This window comes from Danio rerio, chromosome 2 (assembly GCF_049306965.1).
Source record: "Danio rerio strain Tuebingen ecotype United States chromosome 2, GRCz12tu, whole genome shotgun sequence".
In the NCBI taxonomy this organism is placed as follows: Eukaryota; Metazoa; Chordata; class Actinopteri; order Cypriniformes; family Danionidae; genus Danio; species Danio rerio.
Window position 1 is genome coordinate 57,458,510 of NC_133177.1, and position 21,491 is coordinate 57,480,000.

Below are 21,491 nucleotides of genomic sequence, written 5' to 3' on the forward strand. Positions count from 1 at the left end.
AGACTGCTGAAAAACGCATATTGAGAAACAGCCATTCTACTCCTCCCCTTCCTTTTCTGTTTCTTTATTTTTTAATGTTTTTTTTAATTATTTTTATTTTATTAATTTTTGTTTATTATTATTAGTTTATTTTCTCTTTTCCTCTCCCCTTTTACTTACTACTTACTACTATTATTATTGTTTATTATTATTATTATTATTATTATTATTATTGTTATTATTGTTATTATTATTATTATTATTATTATTATTATTATTATTATTATTATTGTTATTATTGTTATTATTATTATTATTATTATTATTATTATTATTATTATTATTATTATTATTACTTGTCCTCTCCCTGATTTCCCATCCTCCCCTCTCCTCGACACCTTTGTCATAAATGGTATTACTTTTATTGTTTGTTATCATTATATTATTACTGTTCTGACTTGTCCTGTTATCTTTTCATTATGATTATTACAAGTATTTATACCATTATCATTATTAAGGTTGCAGTTGTTGTAGTTGTAGCGGTAGTAGTTGTAGTAGTAGTAGTAGTAGTAGTAGTTGAAGTAGTAGTCATTGTAATAGTATCGATTGTTATTAAGTAATTGTTACGGAGATAATTGAAGTAGTAGTTCATGTAGTAGTAGATGTCATTGGTATAGTAGTAGCAGAAGTAGTAATGGTGTGGTTGTTGTAGTAGTAGTAGTCGTTGGTGGTGTAGTAATATCAGTAGTAGATGTTGTTGATGTGGAAGTGATTGTGGTGGTAGTAGTAGCAGTAGACATTGTTGTATTAGTTGTAGCAAACGCTATAGTAGTATTAGTATGGGTAGTCGTTGTAGTAGTATCAGTATTAGTAGACATTGTAGTAGTAATAGTCGTGGTTGTGGCTGTAGTAGAAGCAGTAGTAGTTGTAATATAAATAACTTTCTGTAGTAGTAGTTGGTGTAGCACTTGTGATTTATTATTATTATTGTCAGTTATTACTGTTGTCCTTTCTTTCTTTTTACTCTCATGTTTACTATCATACATTAATAAGCATTGTTGTTACTCCCTACCTCTGACTGGATGCTTTCTATATGTTTTATTCATATCTGTGACACTTGTTTCATTTATTGACTGTTATTGTTCCTTATGTATGTACTCTGACCTGTCCACCAAGTTACCTTTACATGCATACACACACTCACACGCGCACACTCACGCACATACCAGGGGCCTGTTTCAGAAAGGAGGTTAACTGAAAACCCTAAAATGAGAGAAACTCTGGGTTTTCCGTTTCAAAATGGCAGGTTTGTTAAACTCGAGAAAGCAGGGTAAGTCAAGCCTGTTTCTGAAAGAAAGGTAACTTTAACTCAGAGTCAGTTACTGTGGTAACGTACTCTGTGAATCTAACCTGGTCAGAAGCAGGTTTTATTCTCTAAACTCAGAGTTTCTGTCGGTCTTCTCCCCTTTTTTAAAGATAAAGCGGTATTTCTCGCCTGAGCCTTACGTTTCCACCCACCTATTTTAATGCTCATTTTGGATACGTGCATAAAAACGATTGATAGAAACGTCATGATGCACATAACTTTTTAAAATATGCATAAAAAACGCGCATACCTGAGTAGGATAAACTTTTATTCGATAGAAAATGTGCGCATAAACTACGATGGAAACACTTTTACTGAACAAATTACAGTATGTTCATTAAAAAAAAGATCATGATCATATGATTATGAAAATGTGTGTAAATGAACAAACCAGCAGGCTGAGCACACTGTAACATGTCTTAAATATTGTTTTAGTCACTCTAAAATGCCTTAACTGTTTCAGTATTATTGTATATTATTAATTACCTCCGAACGTCTGGTGCTGTCAAGAGTCTCCGCGTCTCATGGCTTCAGACGCCCCCACGTGTTCATTGTGTTCGAGGCGCAAGTACATTAATTAGGCTAAATAAAGAATTAATTGACGCAGCTTCTTCTACCACAGTAAATTCTGTTTTTACTGTTGATATTTGGTGCCAGTTTAATCAGAAAGTGAAGTGATTTTTTTCTCTTTGACTAGTTGGATGGAATTTTATTCGCATCTTTTATGCAATATTCCAGTTTTGCACATACATTTATGTAATATATTTGGATGGAAACATAGCTATTGCCTACATTTTAGTCACACACAGAAGAACTGTACGAGAATGGCTTATGCTTTTTTAATAAATAATTAAATTGAATTCACCGTCGATATGCACTGTAACTAGATTAATGGGATTATTATTCTTTCTAAAAATTATTTTTAGTCCTGCTTACCTTCTAAATGTTATATTAACCTCTATCACTTGATCAATAAAAAAGGCAGACACACAAGTGCACTGTTAAATCATTTAAAACTAATAAATGTATAAAAGAAAGTTTAGAAAAAAATATATATAAACGTCACAAATTACATTACTTATTTTATTATACTTAAATATTTAAATACTTAAAAAGTGAAATTAGGCATTAACTTGAGCAGCTGTTTTCCCACGCTAACTGTCTCTTCTTCACTGATGGTTGCTTCTTTTCAAATATATACACTCATATTTGCTATAACTTTGCATGAGAACATCAAGTTCAGCTGGAGAAAGAAATGGTGATCTCTTTTATAAGATATTGCCATAGTCACTCGTAATGTCTGCGCTCCATTGATAATGCCTTTTTAAAGTCACGGTGTGCGCGCTTAACTCTGAGTTGGTCTACTCGAAGTTGATTGACCCAACGCAGATCAGCTGTTCTGAAACCGAAAACTCTGAGTTTTTAATCTCTCGGTAAATCAACTCAGAGTTCAAGTTTAAACTCTGAGTTGTTTGAATCTCCTTACTGAAACAGGCCCCAGTACCCGACTATATTGTTGTTGTTTTTGTTTTGTTGCTTTGTATTTGTTATTTGTTGATGTTTTCTTGTATTTGTATGATTTTTGCATATTCTAATAAAAAAAAAAGAAAGAGAAACAACCATTGAATGGAAATGCTGCTTTATTCGTAAAACTTCCAAGTTTGTTCATGCATTTAATTCACCAGTTTCTACATGCATGTAGCATTGAGTTTCTATCTGGAGGGTGTTTTTATATGGTACATAAGCACATCATCAATTATTCCATACATCTAAGGTGATTATATTCAGCATTTGTTTCCCTTTATAATATATGTCTGCATGGTGAACAAAAGACTGGCACCGCTAACCCGCTTCGACTGAATCAGCCCGACACAGACGTGTTTCAGAAGAACCCAGTGTGTGTTTTATGAGAAATATTTATACTCTTTTAATATGGTGAAGTCTGATTTTATTGAACTGGGTGGAGAGGCACATAAACCGGCGCTTTCGAGAGCACAACAGATGTGAAAGAAGCTCAAGCTGGAAAATGCTGCCGGAAAAATCGTGTTTTCCACCCTCACAGATGGCGTGCGGTTTAACAGGAATTCTGGTGACGGTGGTTTTGTTTTAGTCACATCACCTGTTGTAGGTTCATGCGAACATTGGAAATCTGCTCCTTTGCCCCAAAACATTTGTTAAAGATGAAGTGGAATTATGTGCATGCAGGAGTAATGATGCTTTTAGAGCTGCTTTGGGGAAACGTGTCTGCTAAATCAATTCATGCATTTTATTTTTAAATTCAATTACACAAATAATTTGTTTGATCAAATACCACTCTGAGTTTTTGCGCGAGGAAAAATACAGCAAAATTGTGCCAGTTGAGTTCTTTTTTTTATTATAGTTTAAATGTAATTATTTTGGATTTTATTATTTGAATTTTGCATGTAAATGTACACTCACCGGCCACTTTATTAGGTACACCTTACTAGTACCAGGTTGGACCCCGTTTTGCCTTCAGAACTGCCTTAATCCTTTTTGGCATGGATTCAACAAGGTACTGAAAAATTCCTTAGAGATTTTGCTCCATATTGACATTATAGCATCACGCAGTTGCTGCAGATTTGTCCGCTGCAAATCTATGATGCGAATTTTCCGTGCCACCACATCTCAAAGGTGCTCTATTGGATTGAGTTCTGGTGACTGTGGAGGACATTTGAGTACAGTGAACTCATTGTCTTGTTCAAGAAACCAGTCTGAGATGATTCACGCTTTATGACATGGTGTGGTATCCTGCTGGAAGTAGCTCTGAGAAGATGGGTACACTGTGATCACAAAGGGATGGACATGGTTAGCAAGGCATTGACACGATGCTCAATTTGTACTAATGAGCCCAAAGTTTGCCAAGAAAATTTCCCCCACACCATTACACCACCATTAACAATGTGAACCGTTGATACAAGGCAGGATGGATTCATGCTTTTATGTTGTTGATACCAAATTTTGACACTGCCATCTGAATGTCGCAGCAAAAATTGAGAGTCATCAGACCAGGCAACGTTTCTCCAATCTTCTATTGTCCCTTTTTGGTGAGCCTGTGTGAATTGTAGCCTCAGTTTCCTGTTCTTAGCTGACAGGAGTGGCACCCGGTGTGGTCTTCTGCTACTGTAGCCCATCCGCCTCAAGGTTGGACGTGTTGTGCACTTAGAGATGCTCTTCTGCAGACCTCGGTTGTAAAAAGTGGTTATTTGAGTTGATTGGCTGATTAGATATTTGCATTAACTAGCAGTTGGACAGGTGCATCTATTAAAGTGGCAGGTAAATGTAAATTTTATATCTAAAATCCAAAATAATTAAATTTAATAATAATAAAACTGGCAAAATTTTGTTGTCTTGTTCACACACACACACACACAAATATATATATATATATATATATATATATATATATATATATATATATATATATATATATATATATATATATATATATATATATATATATATATATATATATATGGTTCGTTCGGCTGTGGCGACCCCAGATTGATAAGGGGACTGAGCCAAAAAAAAAAAAAAATGAATGAATTAATAATATCTATATATTTGTTTTTCAATGCTGATTCGAAGTTATGGAAAAAGAGGCTGTGATGGTTGATATACTTATGGTTTTGTTTATAATTTGTAAACAGTCACTTTTTTTTTTGGAAGAAATAACTCAGAAAAACGTTAAATTTATTTATTTTTCCAATTTAATTAATTTATTTTCATTCCTTTTTTTTATTCTAATACAAAAAACTTCATTCATACATTTTATTTTTCGCTTAGTCCCTTTATGAATCTGGGGTTGCCACAGCGGAATGAACCGCCAACTTACCTAGAATATGTTTTACGCAGCGAATGCCCTTCCACCTGCAACCCATCTCTGGGAAAATACAAAAAAGTTATGGGAAATAATGAGCAGATGTGGCTTATATTATGTAGTTAATGTGTAAACACTGCAGCTGTGCAACAAAAAAGTGTACAGAGCACATGATCCTAATAGTCTGCATTTCCCCCTAATCATAATATGATTATCTGTGGGAAAACACTGTGTATGTATGTTTGTATGTATGTATATGTGTGTGTATATATATACATATACATATATATATATATATATATATATATATATATATATATATATATATATATATATATATATATACATATACATATACACATATGTGTGTGTGTGATAATTTCCACACGTTGATATGTTGTCTGTTTGTGTAGTGTTATCGGGGCAGATGCAGGCAATGGTATCCGAGTTTTCCTGCCAGACATTGGGATGTTCATGGCCAGTCTGGGTGTGTGGCTCCTGTGCCGAAAACTGCTCCACCAACGGCCCACTGAGGATATGGCCCAGGACAACCAGCAATTCCTGTCTGAGGAGAAGGTAACACTTTGTACACACAGACGCACAAACACACACGCTTTCTAAATACTTCACACATGAGGACAACAAACACACATGCACACACATATACTGTATACTTCACAAATGATGAAAACACACTCATACTAACTGCATACTTCTCAGATAATAAACAGACACCTGCTGGCTACATAGTTTATATATGATGAGCGCAACACACACACATTATTTGTTACTGATGAGAACACACACGCTTACTGCATACTTCACAGATGATGAAAACACACACTCATACTTACTGTATACTTCATACTTCACAGATGATGGAAACACACACACTCTCACTTACAGTACTGCATACTTTACTGGTGATGGAAACACACACACATACACATACACACACTCACTTACAGTACTGCATACTTCACTGGTGATGGAAACACACACACACACACACACACATACAGTACTGCATACTTCACAGATGATGGAAACACACACACTTACACTTACAGTACTGCATACTTCACAGATGATGGAAACACACACACACTCACACACACACACACACACACACACACTTACAGTACTGCATACTTCACAGATGATGGAAACACTTACAGTATTGCATACTTCACAGATGATGGAAACACACACACACACACACACACACTCACAGTACTGCATACTTCACAGATGATGGAAACACTTACAGTACTGCATACTTCACAGATTATGGAAACACACACACACACACACACACACACACTCACTTACAGTACTGCATACTTCACAGATGATGGAAACACTTACAGTACTGCATACTTCACAGATGATGAAAAAACACACACTTACAGTACTGCATACTTCACAGATGATGGAAACACACACACTTACATTACTGCATACTTCACAGATTATGGAAACACACACACACTCACACTTACAGTACTGCATACTTCACAGATTATAGAAACACACACACACACTCACACTTACAGTACTGCATACTTCACAGATGATGGAAACACACACACACTCACACACACACACACACACACACACTTACAGTACTGCATACTTCACAGATGATGGAAACACTCACACACTCACACTTACAGTACTGCATACTTCACAGATGATGGAAACACACACACTTACATTACTGCATACTTCACAGATTATGGAAACACACTCACACTTACAGTACTGCATACTTCACAGATTATAGAAACACACACTCACACTTACAGTACTGCATACTTCACAGATGATGGAAACACTCACACACTCACACTTACAGTACTGCATACTTCACAGATGATGGAAACACTCACACACTCACACTTACAGTACTGCATACTTCACAGATGATGGAAACACTTACAGTATTGTATACTTCACAGATGATGGAAACACACACACACACTCACTTACAGTACTGCATACTTCACAGATGATGGAAACACACACACACTCACACACACACACACACACACACACTTACAGTACTGCATACTTCACAGATGATGGAAACACACACACACACACACACACTCACAGTACTGCATACTTCACAGATGATGGAAACACTTACAGTACTGCATACTTCACAGATTATGGAAACACACACACACACACACACACACACTCACTTACAGTACTGCATACTTCACAGATGATGGAAACACTTACAGTACTGCATACTTCACAGATGATGAAAAAACACACACTTACAGTACTGCATACTTCACAGATTATGGAAACACACACACACTCACACTTACAGTACTGCATACTTCACAGATTATAGAAACACACACACACACTCACACTTACAGTACTGCATACTTCACAGATGATGGAAACACACACACACTCACACACTCACACTTACAGTACTGCATACTTCACAGATGATGGAAACACTTACAGTATTGTATACTTCACAGATGATGGAAACACACACACACACTCACTTACAGTACTGCATACTTCACAGATGATGGAAACACTTACAGTATTGTATACTTCACAGATGATGGAAACACACACACACACTCACTTACAGTACTGCATACTTCACAGATGATGGAAACACTTACAGTACTGCATACTTCACAGATGATGGAAACACACACACACACTCACTTACAGTACTGCATACTTCACAGATGATGGAAACACTTACAGTACTGCATACTTCACAGATTATGGAAACACACACACTCACACTTACAGTACTGCATACTTCACAGATGATGGAAACACACTCACACTTACAGTACTGCATACTTCACAGATTATGGAAACACACACACACTCACACTTACAGTACTGCATATTTCACAGATGATGGAAACACACACTCACACTTACAGTACTGCATACTTCACAGAATATGGAAACACACACACACACTCACACTTATAGTACTGCATACTTCACAGATGATGAAAACACACACACACACACACACACCTTCGCGCTTACTGCATACTTCACAGATGATGAAAACACATGCTTACAGCATACTTCATAGATGAGGACAACACACATACACACTCTTACAGCATACTTAACAGATGATGAAAACACACTCTCACACACACACACACACACACACACACACACACACACACACACACACACACACACACACACTGTTGTCCACTGTTCTAAATTGACCTGTATAATATAATAATAGTCATGCCGTTCTTCTTCGGACATTTGTTTTTCAGCACTAATCAATATCTACTGTCTATGTGTGTGTTTGATAAGCAGCGCTGCATTAACGGGGATTATGAACAGTCAGCCATTCATCACTGCAAAGCTGTTTTTCTGCAGTAATGCCTGTTTATGATGCTTTACAGTTGACTGTTTGGCTGTAGTAAAGTTTGCAGTCATTGCCAACTGGAGCAGCACACGTGTTGTTAAAGAGCTTTACTGTGTGAAACGCCATAATCACATACTTTTGGAGCTGAATATCTGCTTTCCAGCGCTTTGTTTTAGTGTTTTTCATGAGAACAGGTTTATTTTGCTTCAGGAGGAGAAGAAAGTTCTTTGACTAGACTTATAAAAGGATTTATATTGTATGAGTATGCTGATTTATAAATACACTGCATTTTACAGCTAACATCACCTAGTAGCTTTAGTTTTGATTTATTTGATGGATTGTTTATTTTTGTTTATTATTTTTATTTTATTTATTTTATTTTTAATTAATTTTTTTTCATTATTTTACTCGATTTTCATTTTATTTTGTAGTTTTTTATGATCAGTGCTATAAAAATAAAAGGCATTATTTTAGTACAATTTAATGATAATAATAATAATAATAATAATAATAATAATAATAATAATAATAATAATATCTATTAAAATATTTTAATTAATATTGTTTAATTTATTTTATTGTGTAATATATATTTAAAAAAGGCAACACCAGGCTCAAAAAAATGCAAATGTATTAAATTAAAAAGGCAGACACAGGTTTCGAGCCCACGGCTCTTTGTCAGACAGTGTTCATCACAGTAAGGTGCTCCTTTTTGTAAACTTCCAGATCACATGATCTCCTATTATCTCACAGCTAGAAAAAATAAATAAATAATAAAAAAAAAATTATATATATATATATATATATATATATATATATATATATATATATATATATATATATATATATATATATATACACCCATCGGCTGCAACCCATCTCTGGGAAACATCCACACACACATTCACACACACTCATACACTACGGACAAGTTAGCCTACCGAATTCACCTGTACCACATGTCTTTGGACTGTGGGGGAAACCGGAGCACCCGGAGGAAACCCACGCGAATGCAGGCAGAACATGCAAACTCCACACAGAAACGCCAACTGAGCCGAGGTTCGAACCAGCGACCTTCTTGCTGTGAGGCGACAGCACTACCTACTGCGTGTATTTTTTATACACAATTGTGAGGTCAAAATTATTAGCCCCCTTAGGGTATATGTATTTTCGATAGTCTACAGAACAAACCATCGTTATACAATAACTTGCCTAATTACCCTAACCTGTTTAGTTAACCTAATTAACCTAGTTAAGCCTTTAAATGTCACTTTAAGCTGAATATTAGTATATTAAAAAAAATATCTAGTCAAATATTATTTACTGTCATCATGGCAAAGGTAAAATAAATCAGTTAATTGAGTTATTACAACTATTGTTTAAAATGTGTTAAAAAAAATCTCTCCGTTAAACAGAATTTGGGGAAAAGATTAAACATGGAGTTGAATAATTCAGGGGGGCTAATAATACTGACTTCATTCATTTTCTTGTTGGCTTAATCCCTTTATTAATCCGGGGTCGCCACAGCGGAATGAACCACCAACTTATCCAGCACGTTTTTACGCAGCGGATGCCCTTCCAGCCGCAACCCATCTCTGGGAAATTCTGACTTCAACTGTGTTCGTGTGTGTGTGTGTGTGTGTGTGTGTGTGTGTGTGTGTGTGTGTGTGTGTATATAAATATACATACAGCCAAACTAGTTTACCCAATTTGCCTGCATGTACAGTGGGTATAGAAAAGAATCACCCCCCTTCAAAATATTTACATTTTGTTGCATTGTAGCCTGAAATGAAGACAGATACAGTTTTGTTTTATCTAGGTGTAATTATTCAGTACAATGTATAACATCCATGTAAAAGATATAACACCAACATGTCAGAAAACAATTAACTAGCACAGAAACAGAATCACTGAAAAGGATCACCCCCTTTCTAAAAATTACTTGTAAACTCAACCAGGTGAAGCTAATCACCTTCTTAACGACAAACAACACAATTTCATTTTCATTGGTGGTCAATTTGATCAGCTCAGCATGAAAATAGCTTTAGTGTTACATTTCAACCCCCGGTAGTGCAACTGAAGCAAACCATCAACTATGGATGGCAAGGCATTGTCAAAAGATCTCTGGGATAAAGCACAAGTTAGGAGATGGATACAAAAAGGTGAATGTCCTGGCATGGCCAAGTCAGAGTCCAGACTTAAACCCCATGAAAATCTGTGGAATGACTTGAATACTGCTGTCCACAAATGGACACCATCAAATTTAACTGAACTTGAACAGTTCTGCAAAGAGGGGTGGGCTAATATTGCAAAGTCTAAATGTGCAAAGTTAGTAGAAACGTATCCCAACAGATTAAAGGCTGTATTTAAAGCAAAAGGTTATTCAACCAAACGCTGAAACAAGGGCGTGATCCTTTGTCCAACCAATTAATTTTTTTTTTTATATGTAAGTTTTTTTCTGACATTTTGGTGTTATATCTTCTGGTTGGGTGTTATAAGTTGCACTAAGTAAATACAGTTAGATTAAACAAAAACTGTGTCTGTCTTCAATTCAGGCTACAATGCAACAAAATGCAACTACTTTTAGGGGGGGGTGATTCTTTTCTATACCCACTGTATTTGGACTTTTGGGGGAAACCGGAGCACCCGGAAGCAACTAAAATGCCGAAATGCATGGGTTGCAGCTGTAAGGGCATCCGCTGCATAAAAAAATGTGCTGGATAAGTTGGCGGTTCATTCCCCTGTGGCAACCTCAGATAAATAAAGGGACTAAGCCGAAAAGAAAATGAATAAATGACATTATTGTGTGGGGCACATTCATGTATCATACAGCTAAGTGATGCACTGGGTGTATGCTTTACAAAACAGATAGGTCTTCAATCTAGTTTTGAACTGAGAGAGTGTGTCTGAGCCTTGGACATTATCATGAAGGCTATTCCAGAGTTAAGGAGCCATAAATGAGAAGGCTTGACCTCCTTTAGTCGACTTTGCTATTCTAGGTACTACCAGAGGCCCTGAGTTTTGAGATCTTAAAGAGCGGTTTGGATTGTAGCGAGACAGAAGGTTGGTTAGATAAACAGGAGCTAGATTATTTAGAGCTTTATAGGTAAGAAGCGAACAGGCAGCCAGTGTACGGAGGATAAAATTGGGGTGATCTGATCATATTTTCTAGACCTGATAAGAACTCTGGCAGCTGCATTTTGTACTAGCTGAAGTTTATTAATAGAGGATGCTGAGCAGCCAGCGAAGCAGTGTGATGGTGTTGCCTATATGTTGTCCATAGATATATACACTAGATGTCGCCTGGCCTATTGTTGTCTATTGGACGGAATGTGTCAATAGCGCCGCCATCTTGCTACAGGGTAGCGCTCCTTTGAAATGAATGCGGGACCAAGGTACAGTGGAGGACTGTGGCCATCCAAAGCCAGAGATATACACATATACACATATATCTATGATCGGGAGTTTTCCTGGATGTTAGTATGTAATTTTTTTTTCTAATTACGAAAACTATCATTTTACATCACTTTTCTACATTGATGGATCAGTGACCGCACGGGCATTCCTGACAAAAAGCTTGTGTTTGTGTGTACAGAAATGTACTATTCCCCCTCCCTGTTAAATTTGATCTAATCATGTCCTGAAACACACCTCCACTCCTGCTTTCACTTCTCATACTGACGGAGGGAGCGATTCGTTTGTGAATAAATCCCCCGAACGACTCTTTCACTAACGATATGCCGAGTTCAGACTGCATGATTTTCAAAGTAATCGTGTCACAGATGTTTTCATACTGCATGACTATCTGGGCTTGCGTTTCGTCGCTGCTTTGTTTACACTGCAAGATTGATCTGTGACAAGGACTTTCACATTGCACGACTTTACTATAGGAAGAATCGCCGACAAGTTCGTCCAAACTACGTCTCACAGCCAAAAACACGTCGTATGTCATTTGTTATTAACTACATAATGAGAAAGAAGCCTTTAATGGGGTAGAAAATATCTATATTTGCTCACCTGGGTTTAAAGGGAATTAGCCATTTCTCCTTAACGTTGATAATAAACTAATTTCTTTCTGTATGAAACGTCAAACAGACACAGTTGCTCCTGAGTCCTGTCAAACCTCCACTAGTTTTTCCTCCATTTCGTGGGTCCAAAATAAACCGAAAAAGAGCGCTTTTAACTTCTCCCCCAGCCTCCCGCTGGCCTGCAGCAGGTATACACACACACACACACAAGTGAAAGCTGCTCTCTCATTGGCTTTAGGCGATGGCTGATGTTATTTTCAGTCAAAACTCAATTCACACGGTATGATCTGAATCGCCGACAGCTCCAGATATTTAGCACGCCAAATATCTCACAGACATCGGCGACTCATCGGCAATTCTCTCAGATCGCGTCTTTGATCGTTCATACTGTGTGATTGTCACTCACGTGCACGAGCAGCGATTTGCCTGTGATTTCAGGCTTTTGTCGGCGATTTCTCAAAACCTGTCGGCGAGCCAAAATCGGGGCTAAAATCAAGCAGTCTGAACTAGGCATTAGCCGACAATAATACAAGTTTCTGGCAGCGCAGCATCTTGTTGTCATATTTCTTTTGCATTGTTTGCTGATTTTATTCAACAAAACTAGCATAAACCGAGTGTTTAGTTCAACAACGTTACCTGATTAGCACAAAAGTTCAGAACATACAAAAACAGAAAAAAACTTAATATTACCTATGAATTGTTCTGCCTTTGTGCTTTATTTTCTTTGTTTGCTCGTTACTACACCCGTAGACAGCACTAAAGTCCCGCATCTTCACGTTATAACACTGTCTTGACTAGTGCGGTTGAATGACATTTGTGCTGGGAGCACTGTACCAATGTGGCGGCGCTATTGACGCATGCTCAGGGCCCCTATGCGATATCTAGTGTATATATCTATGTATATTGTCTAAAAGGTGATAAGTTGTAACTTTAATAAAGTGAAAAACTCTTACATGAGGTTTACAGAACGACTTCATGCTGCTGATAAACACAGTGTGTGCTACTGTGAACAGGAAGTGTTTCCTGAGCTAAAGGCCATTCATATGGAGCCATTAAACCTCCGTGAGCGTATTGTTTGTGTGTTTAATCTAAACCAGAATAAACAGCTCTTAAACACAAAAGCTCTACCGCTTACATGCTGTGCAATGCAAACTCAGTTGTGAGCAGATTACTTACAAGTTTAGCCTGTTACTGATTTCGAATTACACAACGGAAACTGACATTGTGAACATAAACTGCTAAAATTAGACACATTTGGAGAGTTTTTGGATTACTTTTGATCTAACTGCATTTTTTATTTATATCATATTTATTAATATTTAAATATTAGGTGGCACGGCGGTTAGCACTGTCGCCTCACAGCAAGAAGGTCACTGGTTCAAGTCCTGGCTGGGTCAGTTGGCATTTCTGTGTGGAGTGTGCATGTTCTCCCCATGTGTCATGTTCAACAGTGAACAACCACCAGATGTCGCTGGTAAACACTCACACACAAACACACACTTAGAACTACACTTCCGCCTTTTCCTGGACTACATTTTCATACATGCACCCCTCCCTGACACCCATGCTCATTCATCTAACTTGATTGCATTCACCACCTGAACCTTGTCATAGACTGAACTCTCACAGCTGAAGCCACTCACACAATGATTATTTGGACAATTCTTTTCCACACACATTTTGCTGAGTCTTGTTTACTGTTAAGTGACATTACAACGCGTTTCTCCCTGTCTTGTTTCTCCGTGTTTGAACCTAGCTTTGTATCCTTGTTATCCTGTTTAGCCGCCAGCCTTTCGACCTATTGCCTGTACCTTGTTTACGACTCTGGATTTGCCCGCACATACCTGTTCATACCTGATTTTGACCATTGCTTGCCTGACTGTGAATAAACCTGCATTTGGATCCTACCTTCTGTTGTTGGTGTCACTCCCCGGTGTTACACCATGTTGGCGTGTTTGTTTCCTCTGGGTGCTCCGGTTTCCTCCACAGTCGGGAGCGATATTGTTAGACCGCCCACTCCCGTCCAAAAATTCACCAGTTACCGACCGCTCCCGCGCTTTATTCGGAAATTTATTCCCGCACCGAAAGAAATCTGGTCGGGTCCCGCAGGAATGCAGACCTCTAAACCGGAGCACCCGGAGGAAACCTTGATTAGATAAAATATAAATAATTCTAAATAATTTTTCCTCCTTATATTTTAAATAGATTGTCGAAAGTATACAAAATGCATTGTATTTTTTTGTTTTTGAATTTTTTTCCTTCCAAACTGAATGCTATTGGTTTAAAAATATTTTTCACAATTATTTTCAAAGAAACAGCGAGCAACACATTATATTAAACATACAATTTTTGAAACATTTTGTATTAAAAATTAGCTTTTAATCTTCAGAAAAATATTTTCTTGTTGATTATTGCAGGTATTTATTTAGTTTGTATTTCTTTATGTAATATAATAATAATAATAATAATAATAATAATATTTTACAAAAATATTGATAATAATAATAATAGGGCGACGCAGTGGTGCAGTAGTTAGTGCTGTCGCCTCACATCAAGAAGGTTGCTGGCTGGGTTAGTTGGTGTTTGAGTTTGCATGTTCTCCCCACGTTAATGTGGATTTCCTCCGGGTGCTCCAGTTTCCCCCACAGTCCAAAGACATGCGGTACAGGTGAATTGGGTAAGCTAAATTGGCCGTTGTGTATGAGTGTGAATGAGAGTGTATGGGTGTCTTTCCCAGTGATGGGTTGCAGCTGAAAGGGCATCCGCTGCGTAAAACATATGCTGGATAAGTTAGTGGTTCATTCCGCTGTGGCAACCCTAGATTAATGAAGGAACTAAGCCGAAAAGAAAATGAATGAATGAATGATAATAAGAAGAATAATATTTATTGTTATTATTATTATTATTATTATTATTATTATTATTATTATTAGTTACATTTGTGTATTTATTATTTTATAATTTTAATTTATTTCACTTTCATTTATGTAGATAATGCTAATTATTTTTCTGTTCTCATTTTAATCTGCCAGCTGTTTATTGCTTAAATTATGTATTGCAAATATTTATTGCTTATTATTAATGCATCATTTTTCACAAAAAAAAGATAAATAAAAAAAATACTACAAGTTTACACTAGAAACTCTGGAGTCAACTTGTGATTGATTACTCAGAAATAATTAATTACATGATGAGTGTTGAAATACGACAATAGATGTTTAAATGTAATTATTTATTATGTTAGGTGGCTCAGTGGTTAGCACTGTCGCCTGACAGTAATAAGGTCACTGGTTCCAGTCCCGGCTGGGCCAGTTGGCATTTCTGTGTGGAGTGTGCATGTTCTTCCCTGTGTTGACCTTGATTTCCTCCGTGTGCTTCAGTTTCCCCCACAAGTCCAAAGACATGCGCTATGGGTGAATTGAATAAGCTGAAACTATCCATAGTGTATCTGTGTGAATTAGTGTGTATGGGTGTTTCCCAGTGATGGTTTGCAGAAGGGCATCCGCTGGGTAAAGCATATGCTGGATAAGTTGGCGGTTCATTTTGCTTTGACAACCCCAGATTAATAAAGGGACTAAGCTGAAAAGAAAATGAATGAATAGATGAATGAGTTGACGGTTCATTCCGCTGTGGCGACCCCTCATAAATAAGTAACTAAGCAGAAGGAAAATGAAAGAATGAATGAATTTAAATATTCTAATATAAAATATGTTTATGGGGCAACACGGTGGCTCAGTGGTTAGCACTGTCACCTCACAGCAAGAAGGTAACTGGTTCGAGTCCCAGCTGGGCCAGTTGGCATTTCTGTGTGGAGTTTGCATATTCTCCATGTGTTGACCTGGGTTTCCTCCAGGTGCTCTGGTTTCCCCCTCAGTCCATGCACATGCGCTGAATTGGGTAAACTAAATTGGCCTTAGTGTATGAGTGTGTGTGAATGTGAGAGTGCATGGGTGTTTCCCAGTACTGGGTTGCAGCTGGAAAGGCATCCGCTTTGTAAAACATATGCTGGAATAGTTGGCGGTTCATTCCGCTGTGGCGGCCTCTGATAAATAATGGACTAAGCTGAAGGAAAATGAAATTAATGAATGTATTATGTTGATTCGTCACACACAGGAAAAGGAAATTAAGAAGCTGAAAACTTATTATGATGATGATGATGATGATGATGATGATGAAATGCTGTTTAATGAAGGATGAATAGATGTTAAAATGTAAATATTCCTTATGTTGTTTCGTCACACACAGGAGGAGGAAAACGAGAAGCTGGAAAATGAAGAAGATGAGAATGATAATAATGATGATGATGATGATGAAATGCTGTTTGACGAGGACTTTGATGCAGAAGATGAAGCAGAGGAAGAAGATGGAGAAGCCGGAAGACTGGAGGAGGAGGAGGAGGAAGAGGAGGAGGAAGAGGAAGTGCAGGAGAGCACCAAGATGAAGATCCTGCGCGCGGTTGGAGGAGTCGCTGCCAAACTCAAGGAGATCATCGGGAACCTCATCACTACTGCTGGACAGGTGGTGGTCACTATCATGCTGGGAATGACAGGTACCTTTCTTTCTTTCTTTCTTTCTTTCTTTCTTTTTCTTTCTTTCTTTCTTTTTCTTTCTTTCTTTCTTTCTTTCTTTCTTTCTTTCTTTTTTCTTTCTTTCTTTCTTTCTTTTTCTTTCTTTCTTTCTTTTTCTTTCTTTCTTTCTTTCTTTCTTTTTCTTTCTTTCTTTCTTTCTTTCTTTTTCTTTCTTTCTTTTTCTTTCTTTCTTTCTTTCTTTTTCTTTCTTTCTTTCTTTCTTTCTTTCTTTCTTTCTTTTTCTTTCTTTCTTTCTTTTTCTTTCTTTCTTTCTTTCTTTCTTTTTCTTTCTTTCTTTCTTTCTTTCTTTTTCTTTCTTTCTTTTTCTTTCTTTCTTTCTTTCTTTCTTTTTCTTTCTTTCTTTCTTTCTTTTTCTTTCTTTCTTTCTTTCTTTCTTTCTTTCGTTCTTTTTTTCTTTCTTTCTTTTTTTCTTTCGTTCTTTTTTTCTTTCGTTCATCCTGTCTTTCTGTCTTACTTTCTTTGTTCATTCATTCTTTCTTGCTTTCTCTCTTCTTTTTTCTTTTTCTTTCTTTTTTTGTTTTTTCTTTCTTTCAATCATTTCTATGTTCGAACGTTCATTCGTTTGTTCTTCTGTTTGTTCCGTCTTTCCTTCCATTCTTCTTTTTTTCTTTTGTTCGGTTCTTTCTTTCTTTCTTTCTTTCTTTCTTTCTTTCTGCCTTCCTTTCTTTCAATCATTTGTTTGAACGTTCATTCCTTCATTCTTCTGTTCGTTCCATCTTTCTTTCCATCCTTTTTTTTCTTTTTCTTTTTTCTTTCTTTCGTTCATCCTTTCTATCTGTCTTCCTTTCTTTTTTCGTTTATTCTTTCTTTCTCTCTTCTTTTTTTTCCTTTTGCTTGGTTGTTCCATCTCCCTTTCTTTCTTTCTTTCTTTCTTTCTTTCTTTCATTTGTTTAAACGTTCATTCCTTCGTTCTTCATTTTATTCCGTCTTTCCTTTCATCTTTTTTTCTTTTTTCTTTCTCCCTTGCTTTCTTTTTTCTTTCTTTTGTTCATTCTTTCTTTCTGTATTCCTTTCTTTTTTTCGTTTATTCTTTCTTTCTCTCTTCTTTTTTCTTTTGTTTGGTTGTTCTGTCTCCTTTCTTTCTTTCTTTCTTTCTTTCTTTCTTTTTATTTATTTTTATTTCTTTTATATAGTATACATTGGCCTGGGTGAATAAGTACACCCCTTGAAGGTCCCGTAAGGTGCTTTGAAATGTGCTTATTTATTCAATGTTTGACATAATCTCAACTGAAATAGAAAGAGAGGGTGGGTGTAGCTCCTCGCCTTTTTATAAAACAGCCAATAGTGTTTGAAGGGGGCAGGGCATGCCAGATACTAGAGAGATTCTAGAGAGATTTAATTGGTCAGGAGATTTGATGAGAAACTGAGGTGACGTGAATAAATTTGTTGATCCATTTCGGTGAAAGTGACAAACTGCAAGCTTTACATCTTCATATCAGTTTTATCTTCTAAACGCTAGTGTCATTTCAGAGGTCGCCACAGTGGAATGAACCGCCAACTATTCCAGCATTTTTTTTACGCTGCAGATACCTTTGCAGCCGCAACCCAGTTCTGGGAAACACCCATTCACTCTCACATTCACAGACGCACTCATACACTACATCAGGGGTGGCCAACCCTGTTCCTGGAGATCTACCTTCCTGCAGATTTCAGTTGCAACCTATATCAAACACACCTGCCTGTAATTATCACGTGGTGTTCAGGTCCTAATTAATTGGTTCAGGTGTGTTTGATATTGGTAGCAACTGAAATCTGCATGTGGCTCTCCAGGAACAGGGTTGGCCACCCCTGCACTACATCCAATTTAGTTACACACTATAGCACATGTGTTTGCACTGTGAGGAAAACCAGAGCACACGGAGGGATGCCAACTGGCCCAGCCGGGACTCGAACCAGCAACCTTTTTTCTGTGAGGCGACAGTGCTTACTACTGAGCCACCAGGCCACCCTTAAAGGGCCATGAAACCCCCTCGATTCAGCAGGGTGTTTTCACACCTCTACTTTGGAAAAAGTCAGAAAAGTGGGCGTGTCCAGCTCTGTTTAGTGGGAGTGTCGGAGGAAGAAAAGAGGCTTGGTGTGGGAGTGTCTATTTGGGCGCGCTGAATTTCAGAGTCAAAACACACCCACAGCGGACAATGTGTCTGTTAACATGGACATCTGTAGTCGAATTTTTTGCCAAATTATTAAATGGTGGACTTTAACTGCAGTTTGGCTCTTTCATTCAGGGAATTCATTCATGTCCCTCGCGACAAACGAGATATTTGATTCGAGGAACTGCTCTAAGCGTGTATTTTTCATGCAATGTTTGATACCGCACGGCGAATGAGAGAAAAAAACTCAGCATTTCCCGGAAACTTAGATGCACACGGCAGGTAGCGTCAGAAACCGAACAGAAGCGTCAGTGTGTTATTCCGGTCACAAAATCCTACATGAGGTTATAGTTTGGTTGTAGTGCTAACTTGTTTACACTCGGTGCAATAGTTTTTTTGATTCGAATAAAATACGAACTGAATAAACAAAGAGCACTGGTCGCTCACTTACCAAATCTGTAGAGACAGGACAATCACCAGCAACTAGAGCCGCATCTTTATTAAGAGGAGACTACAAGCGAATCCGGATCTCAGCGTTTGCAGATGAGAACAGCTCTCAGGTAAACAATAATCCTCCTTAGACACGTAAGTTATGGTTGTCGAGCGTCGTGTACACTGTTAATCCACACGTGACTCCAGCTGAGCTCTCACAGAGAGAAAATGAAAACAAAACTTCACTGCAACAAACTATAAAAGCAACACTTCACGCTTGATTTGCCAACACAACGTGGCGTCTCTGTCGTCTAAACCCTGTGACAGTAATGAATATTAATGAAGTTGCACAATAGAGCGCGCTGATTGGTTTGAACCAAGCTTTACTCATGCATTAATGCATCACACTGTAAGACGTAATAAGACACACTCTGGCACAAACGTCCAGTCTGCACGCTGGAATTATGTCATTCGTTTCAAACCGGAAGTACGAATTTGCTTAAAATAACGCAAAAACAACCAATTTACACTTTTTAGTAAAATATAGGTGTCCTAATAGTGTTTTTAGCAGTGTGGGACACATATACGACTGTCAACAGCTCAAAAAATGACCCTTTAAATGACTAAATGCAAATGTAAAATAAAGTGTGACCAAGAGAATTGATAATATAAAACTCTAATCTTGCTTGATGTGTTGCACTAAAAAAAGATTGATTGGATTTACTCCATGTTTTAAGGTAAGTGGTTACAAACAACTTATAATGGCGGAAATTAAACAAACAATTAAATTGAACATTTCTACACTTAATTTGTTTGTTTAAACTCAGCCCTTATACATGGTTTGCAACCACTTACCTTAAAAAAATTTAGGAAATCCAATGAATCTTTTTTTTTTCATTGTGATTTGTTGTGTTTTGCAGGTGTGACGCTGCCTTCTCTGTCCTCCGCTGTGTATTTCTTCGTGTTTCTGGGTCTGTGCACATGGTGGTCTCTCTGTAAGACCTTCGATAAGCTCTTGTTCAGCTGTCTGTGTGTCCTGATGGCCATTTTCAGCGCTGGACATCTCATCGTGCTTTATATCAACCAGTTTCAGTTCCTCCAGGAAGCCATAAGTCCCACCGATGGATATACCAGGTCAGAACTTCTTCTGCTTCTGTATGGACACTTTTCACATTTCCTGGTTTTCTCAGTAGAAGAAGTCGTCATAGCTGGGTAAACTTAGAGCGTAGTGAATGAGAGAGTACAACAAATCACAAAAAAATCCTATTTGCTGAAATAATAAAAGAAAAGCTCCCCGATGGTGTTATCAAGACTTTCCGAAAAAGAAAATAATAGTGTGAGACTGAAAACGGCAGCCAGAGGAGAGAGCAATGACAAATTTCTCATCCCCATAGACACTGCATAACAAATACCTCACACAAGCTGTAATTAGATTTTTGTAATTTGATGCAAAGATGATATAATGCATACATAAATGCATATTAATGTTCATATGTTTAAAAAAAATCGAAATATTAAAACCTTTCAAGGATTTAAGATGCTGATGAACGTTAAACTCGTCAAAACAGTCTTGTGGGAAGGGTCTATTGGTGTCTAAAAACTGTTCTGCCTAAAAACCAGGGATATAAATACTGACAATGTTTTTATTTAATTTAATTTTAAATTTCTATTTTAAATATTATTAATAATATTATTTTATCTAATAATAATAATAATAATAATCATCATTGAAATTATAATAAAGTTATATAATAATAATAATAATAATAATAATAATA

At 37.0% G+C, this 21,491-nt stretch overlaps 1 protein-coding gene across 6 annotated transcripts in view; it reads left to right on the plus strand.

Annotated features, from left to right (window-relative positions):
* Positions 1–21,491, plus strand: part of piezo2b (piezo-type mechanosensitive ion channel component 2b) — a 251,114-nt gene that overhangs the window by 69,571 nt on the left and 160,052 nt on the right. For all 6 annotated transcript variants that reach the window (XM_021468270.3, XM_021468277.3, XM_021468271.3 and 3 more), the window contains exons 5-7: positions 5,597–5,759; positions 16,848–17,151; positions 20,634–20,847. In XM_021468270.3, coding sequence (XP_021323945.2) covers positions 5,597–5,759; positions 16,848–17,151; positions 20,634–20,847 — 681 coding nt within the window. The remainder of the gene's footprint in view (positions 1–5,596; positions 5,760–16,847; positions 17,152–20,633; positions 20,848–21,491) is intronic.